At 40.1% G+C, this 23093-nt stretch overlaps 1 protein-coding gene across 1 annotated transcript in view; it reads left to right on the forward strand.

Moving 5' to 3' along the window:
- ITGA8 (integrin subunit alpha 8) overlaps positions 1–10573 on the forward strand; it is a 109785-nt gene extending 99212 nt beyond the window's left edge. The window contains exons 29-30 of the mRNA XM_058028536.1: positions 8218–8340; positions 9556–10573. Of these exons, the coding sequence (XP_057884519.1) occupies positions 8218–8340; positions 9556–9642 (210 nt within the window). The 3' untranslated portion in view covers positions 9643–10573. The remainder of the gene's footprint in view (positions 1–8217; positions 8341–9555) is intronic.
- Positions 10574–23093: the final 12520 nt, after the last annotated feature.

Consider the following 23093-nt stretch of genomic DNA (forward strand, 5'->3'; position numbering starts at 1 on the left):
ATAGATAGATAGATAGATAGATAGATGATATATGCTAAAGCACTTGTCTTATTTGCAGACCAAGATTTGTATGGCTCTGTAGTACTATATGAAAAATTAATTTTGGAGACATAAATTTGATTTAATTGTTTTCTAGTGCCAAAGGATTGAGTTTGGGGAGCACTTTAAAGTAATTTGTTTCGTATGGTTAAAAGTCACATGGTTTAACATGGTTAAAATTTACTCTATTTTGTCATTGATAAAGATATTTTGTCTGTATTGTCAATGATAAAGGTAAGTAAAATATGAAGGCAAAAATTGATTCTAGTATAAGAGTAATCTGAAATTTTAAGGCTCAATGTTCTCATCTTTATAAATATTCCTCAGTTACAGTCCTTCTTTGGAAAGGTAAGCTCAGTTCAAACTTTGCCAAGTTGAATTATCGTGGAAATACATCATACCAGTCGGTCGAGATGCAGTAGTAGGGACAAAATACTGTCTTACTTAGAAAACCAACAGAATAATACACTTCAGAGCTTACTTTGAGTATATTTTAAAGGATATAGGCTCTCAAGTTTTGTTTTGTACATGCACAGATGGAATGGTTGATTGATACTTGCTCTGGGAAGACACAAGGTGAAATCTTGGTTCTATGTGCACAGTGACTCTAACCTCCACCATCAGTAGAACCCTGATTTCACTAGAGAGGATTGGTGCTTAATGCAGTATTCATCCAGAAAGGTTCAAAGGCACCAAGCTGACAGATATACTCAGGCTCTTTTTATTTTCCTGCAGCATGTGTTCCATACCAGAAACACATGTGCAGAGTTCTGTTGATAGTGGGGCCTTCATCTGGGCTGGAGTGCTTTACCCCAGGTGATAGCCTGCTGTTCTCAACAAGTGTCAGATGATCTACCAAATGATCAGATAAGCATTTCATTCTCTTACTCCAGCCAGTATAAAGCTTGTTATTTGCAGCATATGATTTACAGCAAAATGCCTGTAACGGCAACTGTAAAATGTTGAAAAATGATAACGCTTTTATGTCCTTTCATATCTGGACATGGCAGTGGATGCTTGCCAGCTCTGCAGCTTGATGTGTTATATGCACCAGTTCTTTGATGTTCCACTTGCAAGAAGAAATATTTCCTTGAAGTTGGGCAAAGCTTAATATTTTTGCTCCTTCTGAAAATGATCACTAGTTGTGTTTTAAAAGCTTCCAAAGATTTATTTAAAGGTTTATGCTTTTCCTTCAGACAATGAAATGGTGGTAGTGGAAGAAATATTTAAATATTTTTAAAATCAATTTTCAAAAGTATATATCTAATAATCAGCTAGCACTTCAAAGTTTATGTAAAGAAGATAATACATTTTAAAGAATAGAGCATGTGTCCTTCATTTAATTCATATAGGGCTGGATTCCAATTAGGCAGGCTGATATTTACTTTAAGTTTTAATGGCATGAGTAATCCCATACCCATCAATAACCTACAGAGCCACAGAGTCCTATTTGTAGTTCTAAGGACTTTATCATCATGGAATATAGGTCTTGGACACATAGATCTTGAAGACAGGGTCTGATACAAAGGTGTGTGAAACATTAGGTAAATGTAAGAAAATCTGGATCTTTTATAGTAAAACATTAGAATGAAAATGCATCAAACAGAAAATTAGCATGGAGCTTAAACCAGAATCCACTGACATCTATAGTATATATAGTATATATAGTATTTCCATTATTTTGATAGTCTTAGAGTTGCAACCATATATTATGCAACTGGTTGGATTTCCTTGCTAATAGCTATTTCATTCAAGAGAAAATTTTCATTTTTTTTTGCTACAAGTATTATTGTGGTAAATAATACTGTCTTGGTGAATTTCATGTGCAACATGAAAGTACTTTCTATTGTAAAAAGTACAAAGTTAGAATAAGCAGAAATTTGCTTTTTTAAAATGTATGATTCTTGAGCCAGTTTGGGAGTTTAATAAAATATGGTTTACTTTTCTTAAACATTTGATAGGACTTTCACTGTGGATGCCTTTAGTCTAAACTGTTTGACCAGTGTCCTCCAGTGAGCACCATTGGTTTCAGACTAAGGCCTATAACTTTTTTAGTTATTACATGTTAATAGCACCTTAAACAAGCTTATATTCCTTATAAAATATATTTGCATAAACATTTGTAATGTGTAATTATAAATGTGACTTCAAGCTTGCAGGAGCTTTTACATTCCATATTGAGCATTTTTTGAGAACATATAAGAACATCATGCTGTAATGGTTGGATGGGGACATGTAGGAGGACAAAAGAATTCCTGTTTCTCAGCCTCTGTAAAGAAAATTTCTGAAGACTAAAGGAAGGTTATCATGGTCAGCAAAAGCAGTAGCACTAGAATAATAATTAATTTACTGCTGTTTAAAGTAGCAGAATAAATTATGGAGAAGTTATTTTTATTTTTTGAAATGTGTCTTTTAAAGAACCAGGGAGAAAAAAAATAACTTTGTGAGAATCCCACTGGCCTGCACTGAATTTTGACTACAGGTGCTGGAAGTTTGCACCAGTCAAACCTAACTCCCATCTATACATAAGGAAGTACCAGTGAAGCAGCAGATTACTTCATGTGCTTCTCTCTGCTTTGCACCAGAGGAATCAAAGACTATTTTGAAGACATACTAACACCAAAATCAGAAGCAATTCCAAATTAAATTAAATACAGTGGCAAAAGCCCTAATAATTATTTTATATACTTACAGTGAGCTTAACTATGGCACATTTTTTAAAAGGCACATTTTTAAAAGCCTCCCCAGAAGAACACTTTCATAAGCAACAAATGACTTTCATGGAACTGCAAGAGGGGCGATGAAGTTAAGACTGTATGACATCATCTGTGCTAAGTGTGGATGTTATTTCCAATAGCAAACAAAGGCTCTGTGCATAACTCTTGGGTTGACTTCACCCTCATCTCAGTGCCTGAGGCAGATGGCATTCTCTGGCACCCTTTGGATAACAAAGGTGTGAGATGTTCAGCAGTGTCAGAAGTCAGATGGCTCCTCTCAAGTCTGTGAGATGTGCTCTTCACCCAGTTGACAGGGAAGCAAGCATTGTTTTCAGTGTTCAGCATAAAGAGTTATCCTGAACAGAGAGGAAAGCTAACACACATCCAAAGTACAGTGTCAACATGCAACACTTGTGTAAAAAATCCATTTCATTTTGGCCACCTTAGATGGAAACATTCCCTGGCTCTGATCCTACAGTACTAAACCTACCACATGGAGAAGAACAGAAATCCAAGCTGAAAACACAAACTTGTTTTAAATCAAAATCACATGTAAAACTGTTGGTGGACAGCATGGGGTGAAGAAGTGACAGTCCTCTGTAAAAATGGTGAAACAAGGGCAGACAAAACTGAAGGAATGTTTTGTTTGTGTCTTCCCCTCCAGCTTCTGCCTCAACTCTGTGGGTGTTCAGGACGTGCAGTGTCAAACTATTCCCAAGAATTGCATTTGTAGCCTTGCAAGGCTTTGTGTAGAGTATAAAGGGGGCAGCCCAGGGCATTATATCCTACTGGTAATGCACACAGGCAGGAGTGAGACTGATGCCTACATGTAATACCCTGCTCAGGAAATAAATCTCAAGTACTTAGCACAACCATCCCCTTTTAAAACCTAAGACAAAGAAAAATCATGGGAAAAGGGTGTGGGTTCAACAGCATGGTTTAAAGATTTTAGCAGGCAAATATTTCATTGGCATTGGCTACACTCAGAGAAGAGAAATGTGCCAGCTTTGCAGCAGTCTGCTTGATACAAGATAGACCTAATTTCTGCTGTTTTGCTCATTGCTGATAATCTAAGGACTATGAACATGATGCCCTGCTCTTTTATAAGATTACAGTTTCTTGTTTATGTTTCAACATTTGTCAAGCTCCAGCTGAGCTACTGAAATTAAACCACAAGTTGCATTTGGTGGTCTGTAAAGGCAGAATGACAGAAGGAGGAAGGGAGAAATGATTCTGAACACAGGCAGGACAAGAAAGGCTGAGTGCTGCTACACCACTCATAATTGTTTAACATCCTCAGGAACATCCACATGTCCTGGTCTGGATCCACACTGATAGGTGCTCTGTAGATTTCAGAATAAGAGCTAGCTTGTGTTACTGTTTTCATAGCCTAAGAGGAAAGAAAACACAGCACGCAAACACAGGAACTATGTAGAAATGGCACATAAAAGAAGACATGAAAAGGCAACACGTGTACTTGTAGTTGCATACACTACTGTCAGCTTTATACAAAATGTAATGAAATCTACCATCTTTAATAAAATAATCTGTTTCCACTGATTTCAGGAGGATCTCAAACATGCTTTGGAGTCTGGATTGACCCTACATAATTTTGAACAGTGAATTGGCACACATTAAGAGTCAAGTTGTTGCTCTGCTCCTGTGCAATCATATGCTGCCCTATGAGCTATTCAGACCTAACACCACACAGCATCTTACTTCACCCCTGTCTCAGCACCTGTGGTGCTGAAGTAGTTACCTTAGATTGGGTTAAACTGGATTTGGTGCCCAAGGAACCAGATATGGTTCAGTCAAATACTATCTGAAGAAACCTGTAAACCAAAATTCCTTCCTACTCCAAGAAGAATTTGCCCACTCAGATAATTTCCATATTCAGGATGTAAAATTTCAGTAGACTGCTGTCATGCTTTAGGAGTGGTACTCCCTGGTTTAGTTTTCCCACTGTGACTCTAAACCATGCACTGCTTGCTTACTTCCCTGCTTTCCCATCCCTCTCAACCTGCAACAGGATGGAAATAAGAATTGAAGGTAGAAAATGTGAAGATCACGAGTTGAGATAAGAACAATTTACAGGAAACAGCAATGAGATAAGAAAATTAACAGTAACAGCAACAATACTAATGGCAGAGGGTACCAAAAAGGAAAGATGGACAGGGAAGCTCCCTAATATCAGCTCCCTCTGCCAGACTTACTCAGCTGGGAGGAACTTCCTTTTCCCTGCCTCAGGTAATGTGAGCTGTTGTAGAGTAACCTCCAGGTCCTGGTCATGCCTCCTCCAGGCTACTCCCAAAACTTAACCCTTTCCTGGCCAGACCCTGGATGACTGTCCATCTATCAAGCCATCCATACCTAGCCAGCAGCTTGTCAGAATCTTTTTGTGCTGTTTTACTGATGTTCAACAATCCACTCTGAAGCAGCAGTGTTGGCTCCCGTTTCCTCTTGTATTTATCTCAGTCACATTATGCTACCTAGGAATTTGGCTGAAGCTATCATTAGCAGAAACGGCAAAATAAAGTCTTTGCATGTAAATGGGTCTTCCCTGTGGTTTGGTCTTGCTGTAAAATGGAGTCACTAATTTCATTAAACTTGAGGCAACAGAAAGCACTGCTTGCCTTTTTTTTTTTTTTTTTCTGCTGTTTTACAAATATTTTTTAAGATGGTTTTGGTAAGTAGTCTTTGACATTAGTGCTCCAGATTCACAGCAACATGCTCAAGCAAGTGATAGTGTTATTGGTGTTATGAACAGAAACTGTAGTGAAGCTCAAATTTTAGATGATTAAGATATGCAATCTGTATGTTGACAGTGTCAGGTCCTTTCCAAACAATAATTAAAATTTGTAACTTCATGTGTGTAGTACCTCAGAGTTTGCCAACAGAGGAAGTGCACATTGTGAATGAGTTGGGGTTATTTGAATCAGTCTATTTTTGCTGTCTTGGGGCCCATGAATTTTCATCAGCACTTCCCAACTCTTGTGCTGTATGTGATCAGGCTTGCTTCAGGGCAGTGTTCATGATTTTCTAGCTGCAGAATGGAGATGCTTCTTCCTTGGACAGCTGAGCCCATTGTTTTCTACAGGCTTCAAGCATCCCCTTATAACTGCATCCTTTCTGTTTTCCCTGGTCAATTAACCTTTTACTTGAATTCATCTTTTTCCTTAACTGGCTTTTCTTGGGAAGAATCTCCGCAGACAGTTCAGAATGACCCTTCTCTCATTTTCTCTGCCCTTGCATTTTAATGCCACTCTGAGACACAAGCAGAGCCATTCAAGAACATTTTATCCTTACTAAATGAACTGTTCTCTAGCTGAATCTAATGATGCAGAGAGCCTATGAAATTTTGCAGTGGTTAAGAAGCAACCTAAAGAATGGTTGATCACAGGATGAGACCATCAGGATAGCTGTTGGCACATAAGGGGGACATTTCATTGGTTGTTTTATTAATTCCTTAAAGTAATTCTTTCTTGTTTGAATTTGCTGTCATATTATTTATTCTTTTAGATGTTATCTTTTTGAAATATTGTAGACATATGACCATTTAGAGCTGCTCCAAAGATGCATATTATCTGTGTTTGTTAGATCAACGATGGTACAGCCAGCACTGCAAGTACTTCATCTTCAGAGCCAATGTTAAAGTGCAAACACCAGAACTGGGCAGTGTCCTGGAATTTTCTGTGTAACCCTCAGTGCAAGCTTTGGTAGAAAGCAAGTGGTTTCCTACATAGAAAGTTTGTCCCTACATTTGAGGGATACAATAAAAAATACCTGCATCAGTAGAGCTCACCAGACTGCCACCTCTTTAAGTGCTGTGTCACAGTAGGGAGCAGTTGGCTGCAGAGATGAAGTAAGTGAAAATGACTATTCAAAAGTGTCTTCCTGTTAAGCCTGACAGTAGCTGAAAGACAGATCTGGTGCTTTCAGAAGGAAAAGTCTATCAAAGAATGCTGATAACAAGAAAAAGTGAGAGAAGAAAGGACTGGATGTTGCAGAAAGGATTAAACGATTAAATTTGCCATCTTCAAGGAGAGAAATGAGAGGCACAGGAATGGAAACAGTTTTGAGCTGAACAGAGTTGTGCCCATTCTTAAAAGTTAGGCTGATGTTCCTTCAATGAACAAATTAGAAATTCGTATTTTGTTAAATTTCTAGTGCATCAATCAGTAAGGTAATAGAGGAAGAAAAAAACATAGAAAGAAAATTTACAATGAGTGCAGCTTAGAGACTGGACCATAGCCAAGAAACTTATTAAAATGAGTAGATTTCCTAGAGGTATCTTGAGTATAGAAGAGGAATTTCATTTAAGAGTTTGTGTCTTCAGTTTCTTTGCAAACTGATTTCATCATGTCATAAAGCAAATAACTTCCATACTTGTCCTAAGGGAGACTAGGAGTAGACGAGAGAGGTCTAAGAGAAAACCCCAGAGAGAAATCACTTCCTAGGCTAACAACAAAGAAAAAAGCTCGAGAAAATAAACTAAGACTGAAGGGATAATATTGTGTTGAAAGAGCTAAGGAAAGCCCAGACTCATTGCTTCCCGCTTGGGAGTAGCAGGGACTGAGCAAATATTTAGTGAGACTGAGGAGCCTTCCAAGCAGAGCCTGAGAGCATATGATGTATTTTGTACAAGGTATGGAAAGGAGAGTATGGACGAGAGTGTGGGTATCCCCAGAAGGAGAAATACAAAAAGGTTATTACTACTCTTTGTCCACATGAAGATCTACAGAGAGAAGTTTGCCAAGTCAATTAAAACCTTTGATAACTGATGTTAGCCTCTTCTGCTCTGTAGAGCCTCAGACAATGAGAGAGCACGTTTCACACTTGCTTCCCATTTAGGTAATGGTCTGTGTGCTTGGCTTCTTTTCAAGAAGATAGCATCAGAGTGTGTGTTAGGCTTTATCACAAGGACAATACACTCTGCTTGAGTTTCATTTTTGGACTGCTTAGCTGAAATGCAAACCATAGGAAAAAATGTATACTGCCATGTCAGCAAAAATTAAAATAAGAAAAATGTTGCTGGTATCTACTGTGGTTTGAATTAAGAGTTTGGGCTAAAGTCAACCATTGTTTGTGAGTAATTCAGTGCATTTCAGTGTACTGGCCTAAACTGTACCAGCATGTGCACAGAACTTTGCTCCTGGAATATTTGTGAAGCATCAGCACAGAGGGAATTTTTTTGCCACTCTCTATTATGGGAAAACTATTTCTTTGTCTGGTATGACAAGACTTTTATATATGTGTGAATTCCATTTCTAGTAATTATCATGAACAAGTGGAAAAGAAATTACAATAAATCAAGTCAACATGGGAAAATTTCAGTCAATGTGTATTTCTAATCTGCAAAATGCTCTTGAAATCAATGCTCCTAACCTCTGTTTAGGATCTACTGTTGAACTTGCTTTACTTGTTTCATTTTTGTTCATTAAATGTATTCCTTTCATTGCAGATCAGAACATCTGTCATTTGGTCCACCCCAAATGTGTCCTTTGAGATCCCTTTATGGGTTATAATACTAGCCATTCTTCTTGGACTGCTAGTACTAGCTCTACTGACCCTAGCTTTATGGAAGGTATGTTCCATTATTCCTGTTACTGTTGCCTTAAAAAAATCACCAAAAGTACTGAAAGATTCTAAGAGATAAAAAGAGAGGTTAGAATTTTGTGATCTTTAACAGTTCAGAGCAAAAGAAACAGTACACGTGTCTTTTTTGTTTTGGCATTTCTGACATGCTAGTGTCATTGACCTTTATGCAGGGAACTTGTTTTCAAAGTCCTCCTTTATTATGGAAACCTGGTTACAAATGGGCATACAGAGTTTGGCTCTGTTTCCCAAGACCTCTGATCCTCTATTTCAGGATGTTTAGGTTCAAAAAGAAGTTGCTCTAACTTTGTTTTCTCTGAATAATTCAGGAATTTCCAGTTTTTGTCAGCATGGAACAATACTCGCACTTGTGAGAATTAATTTTTAGAGGATTTCCTTTTATATTAACATATCATATATTTTGTTTGTTTAAAATTTTCTATTTTTGTATTGGTTGTTACACTCCTTTCACAAGTTTTAAGACAAATTACTGGAAACTGCTATATTACAAGGAGCCAGTGTAGCTTTTGTACATCCTCTCAGTTCACATTAAAAATGAGATTGAAATAATTCCTTACATTAGGATATGGTTCATCTGTCTTCAGCTGCCTAAAGGTTATGGTTAGGTCTACAGCCTATGCTAACTTCCCAACTTCATCTGGCCAGGTAGCAGCAGCAAAAAGTTATATCTAAACATGCAAGGAGGAGAGAAATTACCTTTTGGTGGTACTTTCCTTTAACCACTTTTGAACTTTCAACCTTTCAATTAAAAGAATGAATGTTGGACAGTTTAAGTAAGGTGGGAAGAATCTCACCTTCAGTGATCTTTAGACTAGGTCACAACACTGTCCTGTGGACATTTCCCAACACATTCTCTTTTGATTACTGCTTGTCAGTCTAAACCTCCTTTCTGAATGAGCACATTGCTGAACTGAGAGTCCATACCAGCATTCAGGCCAGCTTTACATCTCCTGCAAAGACATCTTTCATATAATTTGGATTTTTAGAGATGTGCTTTGGAACTCAATGCCTTGCATCTAAAACTTTCATAGGGAATGATTTGGATAGAAATAAAATGTCTTCACAGTCTCTCAGCCTGCTATACATTGTGCCCAGCATTTCAGGTTGAACAAACAAACTGCAGCTAAGTCTTCCTGTGGTTGTCTTACCATGACATCTTTGTTTCTGTTGATTTATTCTGCAGTGCGGCTTCTTTGACAGAGCTAGACCTCCTCAAGATGACATGGCTGACAGGCAGCAGCTGACAAATAACAAGACTACTGATGCATAAAGGAAGAGAGTGACAGTTCAAGTCAGAATCCTGCCTGAGAGACTAGAAACATGACGAGGATTAAATGAAAGATTCCTTCCTACCAGTCTTCCTTTGTACCTGCAAGTGACATGTTGTCGATCTGATCTATGCAATGTTCTGAGAACATGCCACATGATGGCCATCCTTGCCAAAGAAAGTAACTTATCACTGCCTTACAAACATATTTTCCACTGAACAGAATGTTTATCCCATATTCCAGTCAGTGTACGTTTCAGCAGATGCTTCTGAGCACATGTGGTATGCTGAGATGCTTCCAGAACAAGCCCAGATCTCTCAAGGAGAGAATGCCTTCATTGCTGGATTGGCTAGAAGATGAAGCAGGACAAACCTTCTGAATGCTACTGTATCATGCAGAGTATCTTTGAAACCTCCCTAAGAACTTCTATGAAATTATGGCTCAGGGAGACAGGCAATATATCAGTACTGTGAAAGTACTTCTGAAACACAAAGGTAATCTATAAATACCTTTATAGATGGGGCACAATTATTTATTTTTCCACCTTTTTGTAATAAGTATCTGATATAATCATCAACATAGATTTTGAGAGAAGGAAAAATAATAGAAATCATGTACTTACTTTGCATGTAAATAGAAGAGTAAATGCATTGTACACCCAGAACACAACCTCCTTGGCTATGAGGTGTTTTGCAAAGCAGAAAATTTATGGAACACTTTACAAGATGAGACATATGATAAGCAAGTACATGTTGTATCTCTTTCAGCCCAGAGCTGGCAGTATCACATCAAGATAACTAAATCCATGCACAATATAGAGCAGGGATGAGTTGCCCTGTTCTTGCTTTGCTGATGGCTGGCAGCTGTACACTGACACAGGTTACAGACATTTCTGAAACACTGCTTTAAATTATCACAGCCACACTGGTGATATTGAAAAGGCTTGGGGGGGGTTGGGGCTGGGGCAAAATTTCTTGGTCTTTGCCCTGTTACTTTGTTGAAATCCCCTCTTAAAAAAGAACACTTACTGCCATAATTTTTCACCTAAAGAAATCTTTGCCTTTTTCATTTTTCAATCTACAAGCTGGCAGCATCTTAAAAGTAATGCTTTTGGCAAAGTTTAGGGCTTGATAAAATTATTTTTAAAGTCTCACCGGAAAGGGTGACAGGATTTGTATTTATGCAGAAAAATAGGATGCCAGCCAGCCAAGCATGAACAAAAAGAAAGAAGGAGATTTTGAGGTAAAGAGTAAAAATACACAGTTAGTTGCTTTTGGTTTGTTTTTTTTTTTTTTTTTCTGGCTTTAGTATTCCAAAGAAGGGATGTTTCTATCCTTTCCCTTCTATCAGCAAATGGTGTTTATCTCAGCAGGGGCTCTAAGCCCTGATCTGTGCAAATTTTTATGTGAAAGCTTGAGTCTTTCAGTGCTGCCTGTGAGTGTGAAATTAGCAATATAGTGTAAACTTCACGAGGAATTGTTCATTTTATGAAACATACACACCACTTGCCTTCTCCTTTTTGTTCCAATCCATCTCAGCTTCTCAGCTGGTAAATGGCCTCATCCATTCTGCCACTTTTTGGCTCCTTTTATACAACTGGCCTTCTGCTTCCTAATACTTCAAGATAGGAGTAGTTATGAGACATTGTCACTTCTGCCAGTCTGACATGAGATTTTACAGTTTTATCATTTCTTGTATGCAGACTAACCTGGGAAATCCAAGCAGGAGCTGTGTTATATCTTCATAGCAAAGGCAAATTTGCAAGAAGACCTTTATGGAGTCTTTAGCTTATCAGATGCAGTGTGCCCACAAGACTTACAGGGAAAAGGAGACATGGGCCTCTGAACACAGAGGTGAAGCACCTGTGTGCTTCACACAAGCAAGCAGCTGTGTTTCCTAGGGATGGGGAGGCCTGACAACTTCCCAGTCCTCCAGAAAACCATTAACAGACCCTTTCCCCCAGATGGTTTTGAGCTGATCCCTTGTAGATTAGAGACATCAGCTGATAAATTCCATCACAAAGCAAGCCTGTCCCGTATTTGCACACCTCTGTATCCCATACATTCCAGGCAAAATTATCCTTCCATGAAGTGAGCTTCCAGCTTTTGTAAATATTTAATTGTTGTGTGTAGCAGCTTCAGAAATAGTATCAGCAGCTCATTGTAATCACATCATCTGCACAACTCTGATGAAATAGCACCATAAGGAGATACTGAACATAGGACTTCTGTATGTGCAATACTTTATATTACTTATATACCTGAAGCATGTTTACACTGGTATTTGTGGTTGTTTTTTAAACTTTTGAATATACTGATAACGATTACAATAAAGGAAAAATGGAATGGGGGGGGGAAAAGTAAAACAAACACTGTGAAGTTCAGTATTTCTTGCAATGTGTTTTCAATCCTACATTGCTCTGAGGATGGGGCTAGGTGACCTAATAAGTTCTTTGCAGTTATAACTTCTACAGTTCACTTTTGAGAAATTACTCTCCATTTTAATGATGGGCAAAACATGTTCAGATACTAAATTTAAACAAAAAAAGAACTTCAGTGACTGTTGGGCCTGGCTGGAATCCATTGGCTGCAGCTGTGTAATGTCACTGGAAACCAAATTAGAGGCACATGATCTGACAAACAGTTACTTTGAGCAATACTTTGTTTTATATTTCTACATCCTTGTAGATTAAACTTCCCCCCTGGAAATGTCTGGAGTTGTGTGTTGTCAAGGACTGTAGTCTATTCCCAGCATTTGTGGATAGTTTTGGCTGCAAATTGCAAACAGCTTTGTGAAGATTTCTGTGTTTCAGTGCTTGCCAAGAGTGTTTATTCCCTGGGGAGATTGCATCCTGGATGTGGACACTTAGCAGGCAGTTGACATAATCTTTCCCCCCAGTATATTAGTGCTGTGCTACATGATAACCTCTGCCACATCCCTACACGACTGACCTTTTGTTGCAGTGATGTCAGCTTTGTAATGAGTTACTAAATCCAGCTTTCTGTAAATGTAATTCAGCCTTATTCTTCCCAATGTTTGTGGTGAGCTGCTAATTGCAGAGAACATGGGAGAAGTTCAGAGAGCAGGAGAAACAGAAGATTACTTAAAAAATTAGCCTATTAAAACTCTTTATTGCTATGACCACCACAGCAGTCTAGTAAACAGAGAGACATTCTTCTTTTATTTCCCATGCTTCTTGCTGAATTTGAGAAAGGCTGTCCAGTTATTTTATCCATACAGCAGACTGTATCATATTTTCTGTTTCATGAAAATTTCAGAATTTTCATACCAGGGATCAGTATATTTTAATATATTTTCCCTTACAGATTTAAAGATATTTAGCAAATACAATTTGAATTTTACCACAGGTTAATTTTTTTATTGCCACCATTCTGTAACTCATTTTGAGTTTTTCTGTTTCTCACAGCTTTTACAGGTTTTCCAAATTAGACAGCTCTTGAAAACAACACTGATTTTCTCTGTGTTTTAGCTGAGAACTTTCCCTCCATTAGCATGAAAGATCTTCTGGTAGGCATAGTTTTCATTAACTAAAAAGCCTTTTGGAAACCCACAAAACACCTAGAAATACACAGGAGAACGAAAGCCCCAGCCAGCCATGGCCTATGGTACTCCACTGCTGCAAGCCTTTTTTTAATGAAATACCATCTGACACACTGCCTTTAGGAATTGTTTATGAGTGAGTGTTTTATTTATGATTGTTGGCAAAGATCCATATTAAAGTGTAGCGTAATGGCAGTGCCTCTTAACAGTAAAAAGTCTTGAATTCAACTCGTGCAGGCACCATGATGTGACACAGCAGGAATGCTTTTAATATTGAAGGACTGTTCTTGTTTTGCCTGTGTATTGTACTGGAGAGGCACTTAGCTATTCAAGATGCTACCCTACTGTACACAGTGACTTTTAGAAAAGAATGGAAGTAATTGTTCAAGTCGCTTTTCACATGGTTTTGTTTGTTTTCAACATGTTATTCTACTTCACCAATGCACTACATTTCATTTGGTTGTATATTGTTCTTTGTTTCAGCGAGGGTTTGTAAAGCAGACTTCAGGAACTCTTTCCAAAATTGGACTGTATCAGACAGTATTACTTTTCCAGAAGCCACTCAGGATAACAGCAGCAGAGCAGAATTCTGGATGCTGTGTGAAATGGTCAGTGCATTACAGGGGCTAGCTTGCTTTTCAGGAGTTTACCCAAGTTAATATTTAGAACTGTAATAACAAAATATCAGCGTTAGATTCTCCATTTCTCCTGTCAAGGAGGGCCATGGTGTGCCCTGTTTGTCATTGCTGTAAAAGCCAAACACCAAGCAATTCTCACAGCAAAGCTGGGGAGAGAAGGACATGTTTTAAACTTGCACAAGTCAAATGTATAACAACCAAACCAAGTGTATGGCAAGAGCCCAACCATCATCTCTCTTGTGATGTTCTCCTGGTCATGAAGGTTAACATTTGCCCTGCTAAAGCACTCTGCCCATTTATCGCAGACCTGCAGCACCAGAAAATAACCTCTGAAGCTGCAAAAAGTTTCAAAAAGTTTCCACAGATTTCATAGTCTTTGTAGAAATTTTACATTATGAATTTATAAGGTAGTTCTTGGCTCTTCAGATAACATAAGCTTCTCTTCAGAGCCAAGAACTACCTTATACTATCTGCTATCTGTTAGCAGGCACCAGCTGACAAACCCCTCAAATGCTGGTGCTCTAAGGAGAAATGAAGCATTTTTCCACATGATCTGCTGTCTTAACTGTTTTGCTCAACTGTTCAGTGCTTCCTCCAAGACCTGTGGGGGAAGTGCAGGATTTGGGTGTTGGCATGCCTTTACTGTGTGCTAGGCACAGAGTAAATTTGTGGCACAGAAGGCTTGCAGTTCAGATATAAAACAAAAAAAAACCTGATTTTTTTGTTTTGATCTTTAATATTTTAATAGCATTTGAGAAAAGATAGGTCAGCATATTATGACCTGATAAAGAAAATAGATTTAAACTAACAGGGAAGTCTCCCAGGAGACCCAGGCTTATATTTGGGTTAATTTTTTTCCATTTTAGGCTTGGAAGAGGCATTAGGAGATAGCTCGGGTAGAGAGCATTCTGGGTTTGTTGTAAAACCAAAACATTTTGTTTTAAAGAACCAGGTCTGTAATGTTCTCCTCTGTGCCCTGTATATGAGAACAGCCACACCATTAAACTAGGGGTAGGAGACATTCACAATTTGACTCAGTACACCAAGAAGAAACTTTCTTGTGGAGAAAGACAAAGACTAAATTTTCTCATGACCTAAAATTAGGAAAGATTTGTTTTTCTTGGGGAGAACAGGACCCCAAGGAAGCCCTGCCCTTCAAGCACCATGGGTACAAGAATAAACACAAGGTAGCTGCACACAAGGGACTTTCTATCAAGCAGTTCAGGAGGCTGCAGGATACTACATTAAACAACTTAGGGAGGAGGAGAAGGCTCTAGAGGAGAAATCAAACCTTTAAACACATAGATGTTATCACAGATCAGAAGCAACAAAAAGGATGATTAGTAAAATAGATGGATTGGAAATAAGGTTCAGCTACAGGAGATGAGAAGTTGTAAACCCAGAGTATAATGAGAATAATAATCTAATACTGTGATGTGATTTTTTTTCCACAATGGCCAACTGATTCATTGCTCATGCAAAGTTTGAGGAAGACTATTTCCCTTGTAATTAGATAAGGAAAGGAAAAATATCTGCAGCTGTGAAAGGCTTCTTGCAGTAACTGTGAATCTCTCCCATTCCTGAATGAAGGGCTGCATTCATTGACTTTGAGAGAAGGAAGGAGGAGATAAAGACATGACACTTGAAGTTTTTCCAGCTTTTGGCTTCACTGCTGTTTCAGAGTGACTTCAGTATTTGCTGAGGCACTGTGACACATTTCACTGTAGTGGTACAGACTGTGCAATCCAAAGGTAATAGAAAGGCTTTTCTTTCAAACCAGTAAAAACTAAATATTTTGTGGAAATTTTCTGTCTATGCCTGGCTTGCCCAGGATACCTAAGGAGTAAAGTGGTGTTTAACTGGGATGGTTTTATTTATCAAGTGTTGCTGCATGCACTAAGAAGCTTCTCTATACATGTAAAAAGCTTTGGTCTTTAAATCCAGTTTGAAGCAGTTAAACTGAAGCAATTCTTTGCAAACAGATGAAAGAGGCACAACTAATTCAGCAATAGAATTGAAAAATTAATTTAAGTGGTGAAGATGACACCTGTTTAATTTTGACTGTAATGAATGCTTGATATTTTCAAGGTTTACTAGTTCTTTAAGTCCACATTTAATATATTTTTGTTCTAATGAAGCACTTAGACATTATTAAGAGTGATATTTGTGTTTAGTGTAAGATACTCACTAACAGATCAGACAAACAAAGCAGTTACTCTCCCAAGAGGAGAAAATGCTAATACCATAACAGTTTTCAGTCCTTTTGACATATTTGCTTTGCCTCAAAGATTTCTGAAGCATGTTGCTCTGCTCTGTTGAGTTCTGCTTCATTAATATTATTTGATCATTGGCCCCTCCATCAACTGGTTTGGATGGTGAAGAATCAATGCCATCTCCTCTGCATCTGCTTCTTGTTTAAAATGCTGAGGATATCTCCTGTCTCATGAACATGTCTGCAGCTTTTCAGTAATTCCCATGTGATTGATGAGAATATATTCTATTTAATTTTGGGGGAAAGGGGTGTTTAGTCTCCACCCCACTTTTCTAATGCCCATATATACACAAAAAGTCAGCCCTGCAGTATCTATTACAGATTATTTCACTAAGCAACCAGGCAAGTCTTTGTTCTGTAATTTAGCAGAACAAAGAAACCCTGAACTTGGCCCCCCAGCCATTTTAAGCAAACATCTGTGTGAAACCATTGACTCACTGCAATGTCTTTAAGAGGAAATCTCATAAAACATATTGTGGACTCCTCACTGTCATCACTACAGTTGTTATGTTGTGTCAAGTGTATACTGATCTTATGTAGATCATGGTTTGGGGATTTTATTATCTAAAAATGCTTTCTCTGGAGAGTGGGAATGAACTGAAAGAAAAAATCTGGATTGTCTTTTGCAAGTACACTCAGAACTGATGAACTTTTAACTACCAGCCCCTCCTGAGCAGGTCTGCAGGAGAAGGGGAAGTGGCAGCATGGGGTGTGAGCACCACCAAGGAGAAGCAGTGCCTGGAAAGATGTGGATTGTCTCCAGCATACAGCATTGTCCAGACCTGGCATGGAGAGGTGCTTCTGCAGCTGCCACAGGACTGAGAGGCTCTGTGCTTGCTGTCCCTTTGTCCTGAAGCACTCTCTTCCTTTGTCTGTGCCCCTTTGCTCCCTCCCCTCACTCCCTCCTGCAGTTGGTGCCTTGCCTACCCCCAGCCCCCTCCCAGCTCCTCCTTGTGCTTCCAGCCTTGATTCCCCTCAGCCCCCCCACAGCACGGTGGCAGCAGCTCCCAGCTCTGTCTCCTCTCTTGGGACGTCACCAGCTGCTTCCCAGCCCTGTGATGGGGCCCTGGACCTGAAGGCAGATCCATGGCTACCCCCTAACTCCTTCTGAGGGAGGCTTGGGCAGAGCTCAGTGCAGCCAGAGTGAATACAGCAACCATGTACTTCTCACACAGCTGCTGAATGGGATGGCACCTACGAATCATTCATACCCTGCTGTTTCACACAAAGGGAGGCAAAAATGCCTCCCCAAAGATAAAGCATCTCTCTGGTCTGCTCATATTGCTCCATCTCTTCCCCAGTTTTGTTTCTGGAGTGATCCCCCGTGTCCCAGAACAATGTCCTTGCCCATTCTTTGCAGACCACCTCTCAAAACAACCTTTTACCAGTTGAGCTCAGCCTGTTCCCCTTGGCTGCTAAGGCAGGCCCAATCCCCAGAGCTGCCCATGTATTATGTACCCTGGATCTTTATAATATCTCCTTCATGAGCACCCCAAGCCCTTCAGTTTGTTCCCAGTATCCACTGGGAACATGGGAGGGAAGGGATGGCCTTGTGCTTGGCTGCTGGGCTGAGTTTGGGCAGTGGGATTGCCCACAAACTTCATGTAATTTTGGGAAAGCACTTCATCCCTTAATTCCTCATCTGCAGCAGGGCCACCAAATAACAGTGCTGGATGTGTGTTGCAAATAAACTCCTCAGGTGGAATCCAGGACTCTCCTATTTCTCTAAGGCCAAAGCAAGCTTAAAAAGCCATATCAGTGCTAAGTAACATCACCCTCCATGGACCAGATGCTGCAAGTTCAAGTGCCTCTACTGGAGAAGTATGTGACTGTTCTCTTTCTTCCCCCACAGACCCATAAAACCACATAGGATTATTTTTTAGCTGCTTATGCTTGCATTATTTGACCCATCATTTATAAGTGATAAAATAAAGTAAAACCAAGCTGATGAAAAAGTAGTAATGGATACTGTGATTTGAGCTATTTATTCATCTCAGGCTTGCAGAAAAAAAAAAGTCTGCTTATTCCATTCTCATCAATCCAATATATATGAAGCTATTGAACTGTCATACAAATAATAGTTTTCCAAGCTGCTGTGTAGAACCATTTAGGTGGGAAGAACTAGTTATATTAAGTACTTATCTTTTCAGATTTGGAACCATGAACACTAAAAGTATCAAGGTTGTATTTCTTTTGAACATAGAATTTTATAGGAATTACATGTCAAATCTAGAGCTTCTCTAGAATTACTCTGGAGATTTTCATCAATGAGATAGAAATGTAGTGTCTTGTCTTTGCTCTACTGCACACCAGGTTATTGCATTTTTTGTTTCTGTAACAGAAGAGATGCACAGCCCTGAATGGGAGTACAGACACACAAGTAACCATGAACCAGATCACTGAAGAGGATTTAAAGGAATTGAAAATGTGTGTCTCTGAGCAACAGCCAAGCTGGTGTGTTGACTCAAATAAGGAGTGGCTACAGATGAAGTGACTGGGGCATTGAATGCCTGTGTGCCCTCCAAAAAATCAGGAGCTGCCTGAAGGTGAGCAGTCAGAAACATTAGAACACTTGACAGTCTTGGCCTAGGCATGGCATTTTGTCAAACAGAACAAGATCACTTCATATCAGCATCCAAAGCTGCCACAGTGGAGCCTGTGTGTTAACAATGCAATTCTTGTTTTGGCCAGCTTGTGTCACAGATGTAAAGATGGCATGTAAAGCTTTTGTAAAAGCTGTCTCTTCTTCTCCCTGTACTCCAACGATGTCAACAGCTTAAAAGCTGAATAGAGACAATCTCTTGCTATGCCCTCCAGGTCCTGTATTTTTGCCACACTAGATAGCAGGCACCAGCTGACAAACCCCTCAAATGCTGGTGCTCTAAGGAGAAATGAAGCATTTTTCCACATGATCTGCTGTCTTAACGGTTTTGCTCAACTCTTCAGTGCTTCCACCAAGACCTGTGGGGGAAGTGCAGGATTTGGGTGTTGGCATGCCTTTACTGTGTGCTAGGCACAGAGTAAATTTGTGGCACAGAAGGCTTGCAGTTCAGATATAAAATATGGAGCAGCAGATGGATGTAATAAAAAACAACCATACAGAAACAATGACACAATTATGAGCAGCATAATAAGCAATGGTCATAGCATGCCAGGGCCAAAAGCAGACTTCCTATTCTGGATTCCTAAATTTGGCATCCTAATACCTAAATAGAAGTCAACTGGCCCATCAAGGCAACCCAGGGCATCTCTCCTAGTTACTCCAGTGCCTTGTACAGCCAGTGGAAATGACAACTGTGGGTTTACTCTCCAGCAACTCCCTTGAGCCCACCTGGTAACATTCAAGCCTGGTGCCAAGGAGGAAACAGCAGGCATCAACTTGGGCTATTTTCCCTGCCTTGCTGGGGGCTGAGGAACTGGGTGCCACTGGGATGTACTGCCCCAAGACCACTTTTCAGAAGAGCACTGGTGTGCAAGGGAGGGGAGACAAGCAGGCAGAGGTTGTGCCCAGGAGCTCATCTCAGCCCTGTGTTACATACTCTGCTCTGGCTGTGCTGTGGTTCATGGCAGGCCACAATGCAGAGGGACTACAGAGAGAATAGAAGGGTCTGACTGCAGTCAACTGAGTAAAGCAATCTGCTGGGACTGGAAAGTTGTGGTCTGTGTTCAAAGGAGTGAGTAGGTTGCATCTTCTAAATTACAAAATGCTCAGAGCGTGGGTATTTAGAACCCCAAGAAGATATCTTCTCTCTGAGTGCCAGTGATTGCTGTCCTGTGGTTCCCAGGTGTCCCATGTCCTTTCCTACACCTGTGGCACTAATGCTGTGGCAAAGATGATGCATATGTGTCTCTCCCCAGACATGTCCATCACCCAGTTATGGTCCTCTCCTGAGAAGTAAATTGTTGTTCACATCCTGACAGGTTGAACTATTTCTAGCATTCACTTGCTTTGCTTTTTTGGCTGAGTACAGTGGCCAAGAAGCTGTTATACATGTAGTGTCCCTTTCTCCTCTGATCCTTTCTTGAGCCTGTCAGTGTGTGGCACCATCTAAACAGGCTCAGCGGCTTGTGCCTCCCACAGACTTTGAGTTACTCTGCACCAGTTGCAAAATCTCTGGCAATGAAGTGCTCCTGCTGATACTCCTTCTGTACACTTCTGCAATAGCCCGTGAGCACCTACAGCCAGCAGCAGTAGAAGCAGCAGTGTTAAGGCTGGATACCTCCGTGAGCTGGCTGCCCCAAATAGTACGTGATCCAAGTTACTCTGTTGAACTAAGGCTCCTACATTTCTCTTAAATCAGCCCTAGGTTTCCTAACAATCAATCCAAACGTAATCCCTTGCCAATAAATTAACTTCAAGAAGCCTGGAATTCCAGCTATGCTGTTTGAGATCCCCAATGAATGTCTCAGAAAGTTTACAGCCTTGCCATGTTCTGCTAATTATTTAAACATTTAACTTGCCAAATGCTCAAAGGTTCACCATTTTCATGTTCAATGTCCTGAATATCCTGGGAAAATTTTTCTAACTTGACCATTCAAAACAAGCAACTGCATTTTTATGTAGGCACCTAAATCAATGCTTTGCTCTGCCATGCTTTGAACTCTGATCTCTGAAAGTCAGCCACTCTAGATACCTACATATGGCTTTAGGGACCTAAGTCTTGGCAGCCAAATAATTGTTTGTGATACTCTCACATGTTTTCAATAAGAATCTAAACATAAACCAGACCAAAAAATATAGAAGTGGGGGGAAGGAAAGAAAAACAAGGCTCTGTAGGATATCTATGTGTTGACATAAAATATGGTATAATCCTGGCCTACTGCATCTGTGTGTGCAGAGTTTTCTGTCAAATGCGAATTATTGAATCAGTAGTTCAGCCTGTCCTTGGAAGGGAGCTACTGGATCTCACACATACCAAGAGAGCAGCTCCACACTGAGATGTTCTGAAGTGGCATTCAGGTGCCCACCATACCTCAGCAGAAGGTCTTCATTTGCTCCCTGGTAACTTCCTGGGCCTTCTCAAAACTGAGTTTTGGTGTCACTGATGAGTAAAGGTTTTTGTGTTTTCTGCTCTTATGCTATTGTCATAGCTGACCTCTGCCCTAAGGCTGCAGCTCTGCACCAGCCCGCTCTGCAAAGCCTCTGGAGGGCTTCTGGGGGAAGAAAAAGTTAATGGTATGAGGCCACATTTGGCAGTATCTAGGAGATGCCCAGGGTTGCTGGCATCAGAAATTAATTTATCTGTTTTTAAATTTACAATTTGTCAATGGGGCTTGTTTTTAAAGGTACATATATGACCATCCTACCTGCAACCTCAGGAAAAGCTAAATATCTGCTTCAAGGGCCCTTGACAAGCAGTGCTTTGTATTTTTTCAGGGAAAATAAACCCACATTTTTCCATTCATTAATGTGGCCAGCAGAACAACAATACAGCAGCAGAGTCAATACAATGACTATTTTGAGACTGTTATTATGATTTCTCCATCCAGTAGACTGAAGTCCAAAACAACCCCAAATTTCTCCTGGGGTCTACACTTTGTTCTTGCAACTCTTTTCTCTGCTCAGCTGGTTCTCTGGAGGACAGCACAGCTGTGAACAGGCTGGGGCATCCACAGCTCCTCTGGGAGGAGAGCGGAGTTTGGGGATTTCTGGTAAAAGGCAGCAAAGCTCAATCAGCACTTCAGCTTTTACCACAATGCTGTTACTGACCAAAAGGTCAAAATAGCACACATGATTGTGTTCCCTTTAGCTCTGCCCTTAAGTCATATTTTGAGATAGAGTTCCCAGGTGAGGGAGCTAGAGGTGTGTTACTTTCTTATCATACCTGGACATAGGTTTAGCTGCAGGAACCCTCCATCCTTGAAAACTAGGAAGTATTCTTCATACAAAAACTGGAAAGGTACATGCCTATGCCCAAAACTTAAACTAAAATCCAGAATTATCACCATACCCTTATCAGGAGAACACTTCAAAAACATGAAAATTGAGTGCTTTCACTGTGTACCTCCTTCCTGCTCTAGAGAACATCTACAGAGAAGCATAAGAGCTATAGGTCTGCCATAGCCTTGTAGATACATGTTTGCTATGATTGAACCCTCCCAGGCAAAATGTGTACAGAACCTCCAGATTTCATTCTGGCCCAAAATTTGTAGCAGGAGCTACAGAGACCAGAGTTCCTTGGTCAAGCCATAAATTTAGGCAAAGATTTCCCTTCCTGTGCTTGCACCAGCACACACATACTCCTCTCCCATGCAATGTTAGGCAAGAAGATGAATTTCACCTAGACAGAAGCATCTCATGGGGTTTAGCCCTTCCATGGCTTTGTGTCTGTGACTCAGCTCAACTGTCTGGCTGTTGCCAAATGTTGTATAAAGCCCTCTTCATTCTTTACATTCAGTACTTCTTAGTTTGGTTTACACCCACCAAAAATCTTTTCCATGTTTTTCTTCCTTACAAGGAAAATAAACTTGTAAAGAGGGAGAAGTGAAGGGTTACATCTGGAGAGAGTTATGGCTGTGGCTCAAAGGAACAACTGGAATGTCTGAAATGCGGAAGTTTCTTCCACAAAGCCATTTCTTTCTTCTACTTGAGAAGAACAGATACAGGCTGCTGCTCACAGAGCACAGCCCCAGTGCACATTCCAGTAAGGAGCAACAACAGCATCCCTGCTGAGAGCAGGGTTGATGATTTACATTGGTGCTGCCCACTCAGCCTCATGCACACTGTCAGGAGCAACTCAGCATCAGAAACTCTGCCTGTTCTGAAACTAATTACAAAAGCCACAGCCATAATAGTAGCAACCAGTTTTATAACTGGCCAATTCTGATACTTTTTGGTATGGACTTCCAGCAAGCCAAGTGCTTGTAGCCACTGCTGAAGTCACTGGCATTGGGGACGTTTGGAGAGGAAAAACTCTTTGTGTAGGTGGTGACTCTGAGGTCAGCAGCACCGAGTCCACCACAGCCTCACAGCTTCATTCAC

The sequence above is a fragment of the Melospiza georgiana genome, chromosome 1 (assembly GCF_028018845.1).
Source record: "Melospiza georgiana isolate bMelGeo1 chromosome 1, bMelGeo1.pri, whole genome shotgun sequence".
Classification (NCBI taxonomy): domain Eukaryota; kingdom Metazoa; phylum Chordata; class Aves; order Passeriformes; family Passerellidae; genus Melospiza; species Melospiza georgiana.